The sequence below is a fragment of the Miscanthus floridulus genome, chromosome 3 (assembly GCF_019320115.1).
Source record: "Miscanthus floridulus cultivar M001 chromosome 3, ASM1932011v1, whole genome shotgun sequence".
Taxonomy (NCBI): domain Eukaryota; kingdom Viridiplantae; phylum Streptophyta; class Magnoliopsida; order Poales; family Poaceae; genus Miscanthus; species Miscanthus floridulus.
In genome coordinates, this window is record NC_089582.1 from 38,726,077 (window position 1) to 38,739,788 (window position 13,712).

Below are 13,712 nucleotides of genomic sequence, written 5' to 3' on the forward strand. Positions count from 1 at the left end.
ATTACTGGCTGCTACTCAGATGCAATTAATGTATCCATTCATACAGGCGACGTCAAGATAATACGGCCTTTGGTCTTTTGCTTTTTTTTTTCTTTTATAGTAACGTGTAGGTACAGACGTAAGTGTCACGTCCTACTACAGAGATTTCATTCCTCTCAAATTCATCAGGCTATATTCTAAATGGCTACGACAATGTCGGTTCTATTTTTGAATTTACAATTTTCATTTCTCCAAACTTCTTGAAATCCACCATTTTGAGTTTCAATAAGCTGTCTTCAAGGTTTAATTCCTGAAAAGATTTTATACCTTCCACATGTCTTTTTAACATTTACATATAACAAAATACAATAGGTTCCATTGGAATTATTAATTACATATATACAACACTACAAACTCCCGCAGCAACGCGCGGAGTGTCATCTAGAGTTGTTAAACGCTCAAACCAAACTTCTTCTAAAAGTAGGGTGCTGCTTCCTCCTTGCAGAAAGCGGGTTTATAAAAATACGCCAAACTAATGTGATGGCGTAGCTCTGCTTCCAACCCCGACCCCACCACACCAGCGCCGTTCTCTTCACGCTGCCCCCTCTGTCTTTGCTGCCTGTTGGTTTGGTTAGGCTCAGCGGCGTCGCTAATCGCTGGCTCGCTGCTGGATCCACTAGTAGTTTAACTCGGCCTCGTCCTCTCCCCGCCCGTCCTTCCCTCTCCCGCGAGGCGAGAGAGAGCACGTGTCCGAATCAATCAACCAACCAAACCCTAACCCTACCTGCCGCGAGCCCTGCAGAGAGGCTGCGGATGAAGCCCTCCTCCACCGCCGGCGACGCCTCCGCGTCAACGGCGGAGGCGGCGTCCTCCTCCTCCTCTTCGGGGCCCTCCACGTCCGCGTCCACGTCCACCGCGGACGCCACCCACTACATCGCCAAGCGGGTGCTCCGGGGGAGCGCCGTGCTCCACGTCGCCGAGGGCTGCTTCCGCTCGCCCGACTCCGCCGACGTCGTCCTCGCCAAGGTTTGCTTCGCTCCCCCACACTTCCACGGGATGTCGATCGAATCATGTTTAGGGAGAGAATTTGGAGACGAGGAGTGTCTGTTTGCGGTTTCGTTGTGCTGTACCCTGTGTAAGTGGAACATCAGTGTTTGATGTCGCTGCAGACTGTAGGGTTGGTTGGTATCAGGAAGGGGAATTATTTCGAGTTCCGGATCAACCAGACGATCATGACTGTGCCGGCCGTTAGGTCGTTTAGTGTTGCAGTTCCAGAAGGTCTTTTTTTGTTGTTGAGGATTTGCAGTTTAAGTAGTTGTAACATTGTCAGAGTTATTCTTTATCATCTTCTGCTCAAATTTTTTGTCATCTTGGTGAGATTTCAATCCTGGCACGGCATACTTGGGAGACAAGTTTTGGTACTGCATATGAAGGGGAACTAATAATGTTATCTGAATGGAGACATGTATCTAAGAAGGAACACCTCACCTATAATATAAAAGTAGCATATGTGTCAATGTAGGGTTAAATCTCTACCGGATCAATTTTACAATTTACATAACGTATTTGCTGGTTCATGTTTCCTGTTTCATCTAACTGGGTTTCTGCTTCAGGAAACTTCACTGGAGTTGGTTGCTGTTGGTGATGATGGTGTTTTACAGTCAATATGTGATCAAGACATGTTTGGGATTATAAAAGATATCGGTGTATTGCAATGGCACTCTAGACATGTTGGTTTAATTCCACAGGTGCTGCTTCTTCTCACTACAGTCCGCAATCTTTGCAATGTTCTTTTGTACACTACATGTCCGTCTCTAATTGTGTTCAGAAGTGAGTGATTAATTAATTGTTGATCTTTTTCAGATAGAACACAAAGATCTTCTGGTTGTCCTTTCAGATTCTGGAAAGCTTTCCCTTCTTTACTTTTGTTCTGAGATGCATAGGTTAGTGCTATTTGGCTCTGTTTTTATGCCCTTGTTCTTTGTTTGTTGGTACTAGATTTTGGTTCTTAAATGTTGTTTTTTTGTGGTAATGCTTAGTCAACTGTATGTTATGAATCTAGCAGTATGTTGCCAGCCATTATCTTGTACTCTGCCAGTCTAATGATTTATGAAAAAAAATATCCAAGAGGCACTAGTGACGGTTAAAAAAATCATGGGTTCCAGTTTTAGGAACTAAAACTGGAAAATTACTTTCACTATCCAACCCTACTGTTTATAGTTTTCTTATTATGCTGAACTTATGAGGTGCCAGCTCACCTATAGTTGACATATCGCCCCTCTATTTCATTCTCTTCTCTTTCAGTCCCATTCTTTTCACAACATCTGGGATCCATGTGGTTTCTGCCTTGCTTTCTACATGTCAAATGGGCAAGCCCAACACTGCTGGTGGAGGTCCAGTCGAGATGGTTCTCTACAGTGAAAGCATAGATAATAGTTTTGTAAGAGATGGGTGGCGAGTTAGCCTACAACTTATCTTCATCGGATAAAATGGTTCAAGAATTGAGCCCATCGGCTCTTCCAGAGATCTATGAAACCAGATGACATTACATCACTTTTAAAAAACAGTTCTGTAGTAGTGTAGTTTTCACTGTTAATTAGATTCTTTTGGAAGGCGAATGGAGTAAATAGCCATATTCCTAAATTCTGATAAATGCTTGAGTTGAAGTGAATCTATTTATGCCTACAATTTTGTTAATTCCTTGCATTGTGGGCCCACATTTAGGGATGTTATTGTGGTTTTATAATACCTTTTCTGTCTACCAGCATGAGAATGATGAGTTGATGACCAATATAATTGCACCATGCTTAGAACTATGGAGACAAAATAAGGAAAAAATACAGTAGTATCCAAAAAGCTGCTGCCAGTTTCATTATTTATAGAAGCATGCTGTATGCGTATTATTAATTAAACCTGATGAGAATTCACTTAGCTTTTATTTAGCATGCAATTCATTCGTCAGTTGTAGTCCTGTTTTATCTGAGAATGAACCAAGTCCAGAGTTCAACAAGTACTGATAGATATTAATGTATGTATTTTAGGTTCTTCGCAATTGCCAATATTGAGTTATCCAAACCAGGAAATCTGAGGCATCATCTGGGAAGAATTTTAGCTATAGATCGAGAGTAAGAGCAAGTTTCTTCTTGTGAGGCCTTTTGGTTACACTTAGTTTTTTTTCTGTTGCAAGAAAAAGTTACAGCTATTTTTTTGCCATTATTCACTGATGTTTTTGTGTACATTTCTGCTATACATTTACTTGGGTATTAACATTTGTTATACCATCTCTTGTTCCGAGCTTTTGCTCAAAAAAAAAAAAATTCTTGTTATGAGCAAAAGTTGCATTGATAATTTTAACCACTCTTTCCACCATCAACATTGCATTATTTTGCAGCCATCCCTTTTAGCTTGAGTATTCTATCACCATTGCCCTTAACTAAATGGGAGTATTCTAGTTTATATGGCAAATGGCATAAAAAATTTCCGTGCTTCCTGTCAGATATTGTACATTGTACATTCTGTTGATGCTTATGTTTGACATTTTGTGCTTGTGTTAGGTTTGAATAGTTAGAGTTGCAACTAGTTCTGTGCTCATGCATGAAGCATCTTATCACATACCAGTTTACACTAGTGTCTTATGATATTGTCAAATCCTACCCAAGCATTTCAACCACATTAAATGGTGTTTGAATGTGATTATGGTTTTATGTGGCTTGAGTCCTATGGGTCATGACTAGCAACTATTTCTTAATTATCAGCATTTCTATATCATGGAAGCTTTTGCTCTATATAGCATGCTTTTATTAGTTTTGCTTTGTTATCTCTTTACACACAGTAAAATATTAAGCACCTAAAATTAAGGGGCTCTTATTATGAAGTTTCTTGACCTTAACTTCATCTTCTCTTGTCAGATCTAATTTTGTTGCTGTCAGTTCATATGAGGATAAGTTTGCCCTTATACATGTTTCTGTTTCTCAGAGTGGTTCTGGCAGGGGTATCATTTCTGAGAAGGTGAGAGTTGAATGTTGTTAGTGACTTTCTTGACTCATTTATCATATGCTCAGTCTAATATTTACACTATATTATTCCAGATTTTGAAGATGTTCCATGTCATAATTTCAGAAATATTTTTATCCACCAGAAAATGAAGAGGATTCAAAGATCATAAGTTCGTCTAGGACCAGCATCCGTGGTACAATTTGGACGATGCGCTTCATATCTATCCCCCAAGATGAAGAATACTATCCAGTTCTGGCAATGATAATTAACAGGTTTGTTTGCTCTGAACTCATTTCATTTAGTTTGTAGCTTGCAATTGAATTCTACTTATTTTTTGATATTCTTATTTAAGTGTTGCACTAAATTCATTCCAGGAAAGGCTCTGATGTGAATGACTTGTCGTTATTTGGATATGACACCAGCAGCTGTGTTATTGACCACATCTCTAGTTATTCAGAAATTGGACCGTTGGCACTTGACATATCAGAAATTCCTGAAATGTTTGGCTTTGCACTTCTGTTGCGTGTTGGTGATGCTTTATTGTTGGATCTTAGAAATCCAAGGAACGTCTGCTGTATCCGAAGAATCAGCTTGATGACTAGCCTCATTGGAGAGCGAATCACTGTTGAAGATTCCTGTCCAGGATTAGATGTTGATGATGATGTGGCTGCTTGTGCTTTGCTAGAATTGAGAGATTCTGCTAATAACATAATGAAGGATGATGGTTATATGGACATTGATGGTGTTGACAGCAGAGGTAATGTGAAACCAAGGATTGTTTGCTCGTGGAGCTGGGAGCCACCTGAACCTGTCAGGCGTGGATGGGCAAGGCTTCTATTTTGTTTGGATGATGGAGAATTTCATATTTTGGAATTTACTTTGGATGTTGAAGGGGTGAAGCTGTACAAATTTGAATATATTGATAGGAGTTTGCCTTGCAGACCTCTTTTTTGGATGAAAAATAGAATGATAATAGGGTTTGTAGAGATGGGGGATGGCATGATTTTTAAACTTGGCGATCGTAGGTTGTTTCATAAAAGCACAATTCAGAATGTAGCACCAATATTGGATCTAGCAATTGCTGATTACCATGGTGAGAAACAGGATCAGATGTTTGCATGCTGTGGAATGTCCCCTGAGGGCTCTCTTCGAGTTTTACGGAATGGTGTCAATGTGGACAGACTTTTGAAAACTGAAGCTATTTATCAGGGTGTCACTGGTTTGTGGACTTTGAGAATGAAGACAACTGATGCCTACCATTCTTTTCTTGTGTTATCATTTGTGGAGGAAACCAGAATCCTGTCAGTAGGACTAAGTTTTAATGATATCAGTGATGCTGTGGGATTCCAGCCTGATGTTTGCACTTTAGCATGTGGTTTGGTGGCTGATGGTCTGCTTGTTCAAATTTACAGTAAAGGTGTTAAGGTCTGTTTGCCTACAGTATACGCTCACCCTGAAGGTGCCCCTTTAACTTCTCCAATTTGCACTGACTGGTATCCTGCTATCACTATCAGTGTTGGTGCTGTAGGACATAATATTGTTGTTGTTGTTACATCAAATCCTTGTTGCTTATATGTCCTTGGTGTTAGATCATCATCTTCTTACCAGTACGAGTTGTATGCGACACATCATGTGCAATTGCAGTATGAAGTATCATGCATATCTATCCCACAAGAGGATTGGAGACATGATAATGTAACTTTCAGCTGTGGAGAGGGTGATGACATTTGTAACAATTCCCCTCCTAAAGCTGATGTTCGCAAGTTTGCTGTTATTGGAACTCATAGACCTTCAGTGGAAATCATCTCCTTGGAACCTGGAGAAGCATTAAGGGTATTGACTATTGGGAATATATCAGTGAATAATGCGTTTGGTGCGCCAATGAGTGGTTGTATACCTGAAAATGTCAGGTTTGTTGCTGCTGAGAGGTTCTACATTCTTGCAGGCTTGAGAAATGGAATGCTACTCAGATTTGAGTCAGAAGCAAGTGATTACCTCCCTGGTTTTTTCTACAAGGACTCTTCTATTCCTTCTATTAATACATTCCTTCAGTTCATTTCGATACGGCGTATTGGAATTACTCCTGTACTGTTAGTGCCAATACATGATTCAGCAAATGCTGACATCATTGTTCTCAGTGATAGACCTTGGCTATTACATGCAGCAAGACATAGCCTGGCATATTCGTCCATTTCATTTCTTTCTGCTTCTCATGTCACACCCGTTTCATCTGTTGATTGCCCCAATGGTCTACTGTTTGTTGCTGAGAGCTGTTTGCATTTGGTAAGTTACTGTGACCAATAAAACCAGCAAAAGAAAAATATCTATGCATCTGCTTTTCTTCCCTAGGGATCAAGAATTATATCATGCATTGAGCGCCCTAAGTTACTGGACACGATAGGAGAGTAGAAATCACCAGAATTAAATTCCATGCTAATAAATATCTAAATACGTATTAGTACTAGTGATTTTTATTGCAGCAATCACATTGAATGCAAAGTGAATTGAAGTATTAGACTAGCAATCCAATGCAAAAAAAAAAAAGGGACAATAAATTTCCCTTTTCCTTTTTCTCCTTGTTGCTTTTATCTAGGCACATTCATTGACAAACAATTTGGCAATGGTACATACTTATTTTCTCACTTGCAGCAACAATTCCAACATCGCATGGTCCAATGTGGGACCATTTAAACTGTCAGTTTCTCTGGTTAGTTTATCAACTTAAGCTGTTAGCTTTTCTGGCCAGTGAACACCATTTACAGCATTGAGATTGTGCTGCTCTTGTTCCACTGCTCAAGTGCCAACACGTGACTATGCATTTCAGCCTTTGTTTAAGTGATTCACACTTGCGAAAAAAAATTAAATTGTTCAATTTTAACTGCACTTGGTTAAGTCTGGAACTTGTGAACTTCACTAGTTACTTGACTTCAGGTTCTCCTTTTGTTTTAACAATTCACTTTGAAAGAATCTGTGAATTGTGAAATGTTCAAATCTTTCTTGAATTTTGAACTGTTCTAGACAGATAAAAAATGGCTTTATGACCACATATCACCTCTATTGGTAATGGTGTACCGCTTATCTCTCCTAGTCTTTGTTGGAACCCACAACTCGAAGCCCCCCACCCCCACCCCCCCATTGTTGGTTCTTTCATGTTTCAAGTAGACTACTTGAGTTCCAGTGCATCTGTTATTGGTCTTGCCATATGGTATGTGAGGCAATTACTGGTACAATATCTGATGCATGATTTTGGTTCAGAACTACTAGTTGATTGAAATATTACTCCAGTGATGTTCTATTTCTTTCTTACAATGTGTGCCTGTGGTGTTCTCACTCGTGTATGTTTGTATTAGTGTGTCCATGTATGTGTGCTTATCTTCTGTCATTTGCTGTCAGGTTGAATTGGTTCATGGGAAGCGATTGAATGCACAAAAGTTTTCAATTGGAGGGACTCCAAGGAAAGTGCTATACCATAATGAAAGCAGAACACTGTTGGTACTAAGAACTGGGCTAAGTGGTGCATCGTCTTCTTCAGATATTGTCCAAGTAGATCCACAAAATGGGGTATTACTTTCGAGATATAAGTGTGAACCTGGTGAAACAGCAAAATGCATGCAAATTGCAAAAATAGGAAATGATCAAGTTTTAATCGTTGGGACCAATAAGTCTGCTGGACGGCCAATGATGTCAAATGGTGAAGCAGAAAGGTTCACACCTGATCTTTTGTTTATAATAATACAGTTTATTTCTAATATGTCCATGATTCATTAGCAATATTTTCTTTGATTCGCAACTACATATTTTTTTGTGGTTGTGTGGAGTGTAACCATTGAGAATATCCTTTCATCTAGACTTAGTTATTGCATTTTATTATAAAGGCGTGTCAAGATTTTAATACATTCATGAACTTCATATGATGATACTCATGCAGTGCTTAGATGTTATGCTGGGCCAGAAAAATTACCAAGTTTGAGGTTTTTTTTTTTTCTTTCAATTTGGCCTGGTTTTTGTTTGCATAGTATCAAGTTCTGTATAAATGTTTCCTAAGTTAAGGATTTAGATTTCTATAAAGCATCTGAAACCATAAACCATGTAGTTTTTTATTTTTCTCATACAGAGCTTCATCAGTCTGCAATCTAGATATGTTTAAATAGCTGTCTGATTCTTATTGATTGATTGTTATCAATGATCGTCCGTGATTTTAGTTGAATGAAGCTAAGTGTGGGTATTCTTTATTGATGAAGCAGCATCAAGGGACGCCTGATTGTTCTAAGCTTGGAGGCGGTTGGAAGTCCTCGTGAGAGCAGTTCGTTTATTCCAACTTCTAGTTTTAATCCCTCTTCACATTCTGGTTCTCCTTTCCATGAGATTGTTGGATATACAACTGAGGAATTTTCTAGTAACAGCCTGTGCAGCAGTCCTGATGAGTTTTGCTGCAACCAGATCCAAGCTGAACAAATGGCAGGACAATTGAGATCATTGACTCATGCTATATTGAATGGCGCAGTTCTTGCTGTGTGTCCCTATCTAGATCGTTATGTGTTGGCAGCTGCTGGTAATACGGTATGATATCTATATGCTGTTTTAACTATATTTTTTTGTGAAAATTTTTCTTAAAGGGAACTGAACTCTCCTATGACAATATCTAAAAGGAAATTAGTAATGTCAGAATAGTGGATATGGCCCTTAGTGGGCTTGCCCTGTATGGGCTTAGGGTTTTGTACTACGCCAGATCTTGGGTGCAGGCTGCATAGATGATTGTTTCCTTGACAGGCAAGATTTCTCCCTGATGGATATGTTTCTATAAATCCTCCCGGGACCTTGCCTATATATGTGTACCATACCCATTGCAATCAATCAATCTAGTATATTTCCCATCTAATTCTCTTTCATGGTATCACGAGTCTGGATTGCCCCGTGATTCTTCTGCTGCCTTCGCGTGCCTTTGCGGCTGCGCATCCCCTTCCTACGCGTCCCCGCGGCAGCACCCCTTCCCGCACGAAATGTGGGATAACATCTTAGTCAACATTTATCTTGGAGAATAAGGATCTTGTGTGTCCTTTGCCCTCATGATCTTTGGAGATTATCAAATGAGATGTGCAGTAGTAGAGTGTGCAAGTGTTGGAGAGATTTGTGGCTTAGCTTCTTAATGCAATAATAATATAAGATGCAGCTCTCATTGTGTTCATTGTTCAATTAAAAAGAAGGAATAGATCTATTTTTGGCCATCGAACTATAGCCCAAGTCTGATTTTTGGCCACCAAACTCCAAAACTGGTATCTTTGTCCATGGAACTCTTTGGTCCTCAACTGGTGTCAAAGATGGTTTTGCCAATATATGTATTTTTCTAAAGAAACAAAAATATGGTTAAATCTCTAAAAAAAAATCATAGCTAATTCATTTTTGTAAATCTAAAAAAATTTCGAAACTAGTCCCCAAATTATTTTCTAAAAATATAATATCTCTATTGGTGCTCTATTGCGTTATTTGGATCTTATTTGTTCCTGTTCCTAGTGTTTTATTGGTCGTAGTCATGACCGTGGTGACGCTAACCTCGCAAATGCCCTGCTGCACAGCATATATATTCTATTTAGGCATTATACGGCTAGTGCTTTATTTTTATCGCTCGAGGAGGTAATAGGTTTCCAATAAGCATGGGTACACATCATGGCATCATGCAATCGACTAATAATGCAATCAACATAAAGTGGAGCGCAAACAATAATTTAAATAAATAACGGCCACGACTACAACCAATAAAATGCTAGCAGCAAGAACATGTAAGATCCAAAGAACTCTAAATAAGAGCAGCAATAGATAGATTATATTATCATAAATATTTTGATTCCAGATATGATTTTAGAGATTTAAACATATTTTTATTATTTTAGAAAAATACACACACACACACACACACACACACACACACACACATATATATATATATATATATATATAGGCAAAACCACCTTTGGAACCACTTGAGGACCAAAGTTGTCCAGTTTTGATAGTTCAATGGCCAAAGATATCAGGTTTAGGAGTTTGATGGCCAAAATCAGACGGGGGCAATAGTTTGCTGGCCAAAAATAGACATCTTCCCAAAAAAAATCTGGAGTTGGGAGGCGTCTGTTGCTCTGTGCCATCTTAGAAAGTTCTGAATGAATGAATACCGAGTGTTACTTTTGTGATGTCAATTGGCTATCTTTGTTCGTTTGAGATGATATATTTCTCTTGTTTCATTTCTTTGCGATGCTAATGAAATAATATCCTTTGGCCTTGTTTAGTTGACTGCAATTGCTTATGGAAGCTAACATTTGTTCTTTACTTTCTTAATTTTCACAGATTTATGTATTTGGTTTCACAAATGAAAATCCCCACAGGATGAAAAAGTGTGCTGTTGGTAGGACACGATTTACAATAACTTGTCTGAAGACATTTGCATCACGAATTGCTGTTGGTGATTGTCGTGATGGTGTTCTCTTCTATTCTTATAATGAGGTTGTACTTGGGTCTGATTAAAATGACACTTTCTTTATGGTTTTGTGATTGAATAGTGCTCTTTCTATTATTAGCTCTAATCTTGGCTCTTCATTTCCTGATTATTATCAGAGCCATCGGAAGTTGGAATTGATCTATTCTGATCCTGCTCATAGATTGGTGGGTGATATTGCTCTTTTAAATTGCGAAACTGCTGTGGTATCAGATCGACGTGGGAGCATATCTGTATTATCATGCACAAGATTGGAAGGTAGGCACTAGGCAGATGGTGTAAATGTTAACGCCACCCTTTTCTTCTTCCAATGGAGTATTAGAATTATATGTTCGCTAGCTAGTTCATAGCATTCATGTTCAGCTAGCATATATCCTGTGTTTTTATGTTATATTTTTCTTCCCCGAAATTATATTATTTTTATGCTACATTGTCTATCAACATTTGTAGACTATTTACAGTTTTTAAACTGTGCTACAGAAAGTTTCCTTTTTCATGAGAATGTTTTTAGTCCTACTCATCTTTTTTAAACTTGTCTTGCAGTTTCAGAAAGTCCACAGAAGAACTTAGCTGTGAATTGTTCATTTTATATGGGTGAAACAGCTATGAGCATTCAGAAGGTAAGTATTTTGTTGTTTCATAGATTGTTAATTTATTGCTTTGCCATTCATTACACCTTGCCTTTTTGCATTGGTCCCTTCTAAAAATTTCCAAATCCACTGCTTCCATGGTTCATATCTGAGACATTCATTAACTCATGCTTATGATTTATTGTAGGCTGCATTCAGGTATCGGCTTCCAATTGATGATGATACTGACCCAGTGCTTGAGACAGTTTACGACTGTATTGTGGCAAGTACCATGCTGGGGAGTCTCTTTGTTATGATTCCACTTACAAGGTATATCATGATACAAAACATTCCCATGCTGCCTGATAGCTGACATTTTCAGTGTTAGTGACCAGTTATCTCCAATCTGCTGGCCAATTTGGAGACCTGGACTTAGGTTGTGACTAGGATAATTGTGCCGTACCCACTAACTCTCCTAAGATTGCAGGTCCCCACATTCAATGAAGTGTAGAACATATGAACACCTAATGTTTGCTAAGAAGCTGAATTGTGAGAAACGTTAGATTAAGCTTGAGGCAGGAGATTTTGCCTATTTTTGCAGATGTACTGGTTCATGCTAGTTAATACTTCTGTCAGGAATACTAGTGATTTACTGCAGTCCATTTTGAAGTAACTCACACTGGGCGTAAAGATATATGGATCTCGAGTGCTTAAATTTGTATAAGTATATTTTGCTAGGGTAAATGTAAATATGAAGATTATCATTCTTAGAGCAGTATGGTTTATATCTCTACATTCCCCCTCTTAATCTACGCAGATCACGGGCATATGGTTCTTCCCAAATCTCGCTGTGTTCTTTCGAATGTTTTTATATGGCATAAAAATAAGACTCATCCAAGAAAGAGAACTGCTTATGTCAACAATCATTTGTAAATTATTCCATGTGCATTTATGCTGAGTTTTTGTATACACCATTTGTGGACAAGGAACTACTCACGTTCGTCTACAGCTCTAAGGATTATTATGCAGTTTCTGAAATGCGTAAATTGATACTGCAGTGAGGAGCATCAGCTTTTGCAAGATGTCCAAGAAAGACTCTCAGTACACCCATTAACTGCACCAGTCTTGGGAAATGATCATGCAGAATTTCGTCAGCGTGGTACCCCTGTAAGATGTCACTATTATATCTTTAACTTTTGCCTAATTTAGAAGTTTGTGGTATATAACTTATAGTAACTTGTGATCTGCAGTCAGTAGTGCCTCCCATTCTTGACGGTGATATGCTTGTGCAATTCTTGGAGCTCACCGGTGAACAGCAGCAAGCCATCCTTGCTCATACTTTGCCAGGGAAGGGGCCACATAGGCCCCTCTCGGTTTTCGAGGTTTTGCGAACATTAGAGCGCATCCATTATGCTCTTAACTGAGGGTTTCTTCAATCACAGTTACTAAAGGTTTGGATATCAGAGCGGGTTGACCTTCACTGTTTGAGATACGGTCACAACTGAGGTTTGAGTGACCTTTGTGGTTGCCCAAGTCTGCCATGATATTTACCAGAACGTTTGATTGATGATGCAACTGGAGCTTAATACTGGAAAATCTCATGGTGGCGAGTATCCTGTGGAGGCAACAAATTTGTCGAACCCCTTGTGTATATACAATCGGCCGCTTTAGGTGGACTGTTGTAATGGTGCATTCTGCATAGAAATGATATTCTTTTTGTTTGTTTCGTAAATAATGTAAGGTTTTTTAGGTCTCTTGTGCCAGCTGGTCGTATGCTCAATGAGAAATAAGGAAAACAATGAATTGCATCGGTCGTCCTGCTCTCTATCACATCCTTTTACCAATTATTAGTGATGCACCAGCCGCAATGACGCAATGATGACGAGCGAGCGGTGAGGTATGGCCGTGAGTCAGGTTGCCCAAGAGCACAATGGCGAGTCAGGTAGAGGCGAGCCCTTAGTTAAGGTTGTCGGCAAGGTAGAGCATCGTAACTCTTATAAGGTTGGGGAGCCACCAGTGTCCACGACGCCTACACTCAAAAATGTCCCAAGGTGATTTTGGGCACTACCAACAAGTTATATAGACGTCATGGACATGTCCGAGATCAATTGGCGCCACAAAACATCCAAAGAAACTCGCGAAGAAAGCGAGCCGGGCAAGCCTGACTCAGTCGGCTTAGCCGACTCCCCAAACTTCATCAAATGCAAGAATGGACTTCACCATTGTGTTCATCTCGTCGAGCTGATCAAAAAATATATATATGGATTACCTCAATTGGAGTCCGGATAAATTAATTGTGAATTTTGGAAACTTTTTGCCAGTAATTTTCTGTGCCCAGTCGGCTTAGCCGACTCCCCTGTTTTATGCTCCGAGCCGGTTTGACTTCCAAGCCGGTCTTGGACTTATTTTGAAGGTAGGAAACTTAGAGATTACGTTTGGGGACTTGTTTTCTACTTGGATAAAACCACCCCCTCTATATAAACGAGAGGATCATGACCGATTGAGTTCTCAACTATCTAATCGTCAAAATACATCTACTACTACAAATTTTACCCTTTTCCATCCCCTGCTGTTCGTTGCATCTCTCCACGAGATTCATCGGCGTTCTAGGCTGCCTTGCTGGTCCTAGAACAACCCTAGGCATGCTCCTCCCGACGGGTCCTCCCGGGAGGCGTTCCTAG

At 39.4% G+C, this 13,712-nt stretch overlaps 1 protein-coding gene across 4 annotated transcripts; it reads left to right on the forward strand.

Annotated features, from left to right (window-relative positions):
- Positions 1 to 599: 599 nt before the first annotated feature.
- Positions 600 to 12,844, forward strand: LOC136541583 (uncharacterized). Of its 4 annotated transcripts, none has more exons than XM_066533520.1 (15): positions 600 to 1,005; positions 1,593 to 1,727; positions 1,843 to 1,922; positions 3,021 to 3,104; positions 3,888 to 3,987; positions 4,099 to 4,247; positions 4,350 to 6,258; positions 7,369 to 7,679; positions 8,217 to 8,535; positions 10,315 to 10,470; positions 10,582 to 10,720; positions 11,006 to 11,082; positions 11,240 to 11,361; positions 12,090 to 12,198; positions 12,282 to 12,844. In XM_066533520.1, exons 1-15 carry the CDS (start codon positions 793 to 795, stop codon positions 12,453 to 12,455), a joined length of 4,077 nt encoding a protein of 1,358 aa, XP_066389617.1. In that variant the 5' UTR covers positions 600 to 792; the 3' UTR covers positions 12,456 to 12,844. The 4 variants fall into 4 exon arrangements, with proteins under 4 accessions (XP_066389617.1, XP_066389619.1, XP_066389620.1 ...); XM_066533522.1 differs by having other exon boundaries at positions 8,220 to 8,535; XM_066533523.1 differs by lacking the exons at positions 600 to 1,005; positions 1,593 to 1,727; positions 1,843 to 1,922; positions 3,021 to 3,104 and having other exon boundaries at positions 4,068 to 4,247.
- Positions 12,845 to 13,712: the final 868 nt, after the last annotated feature.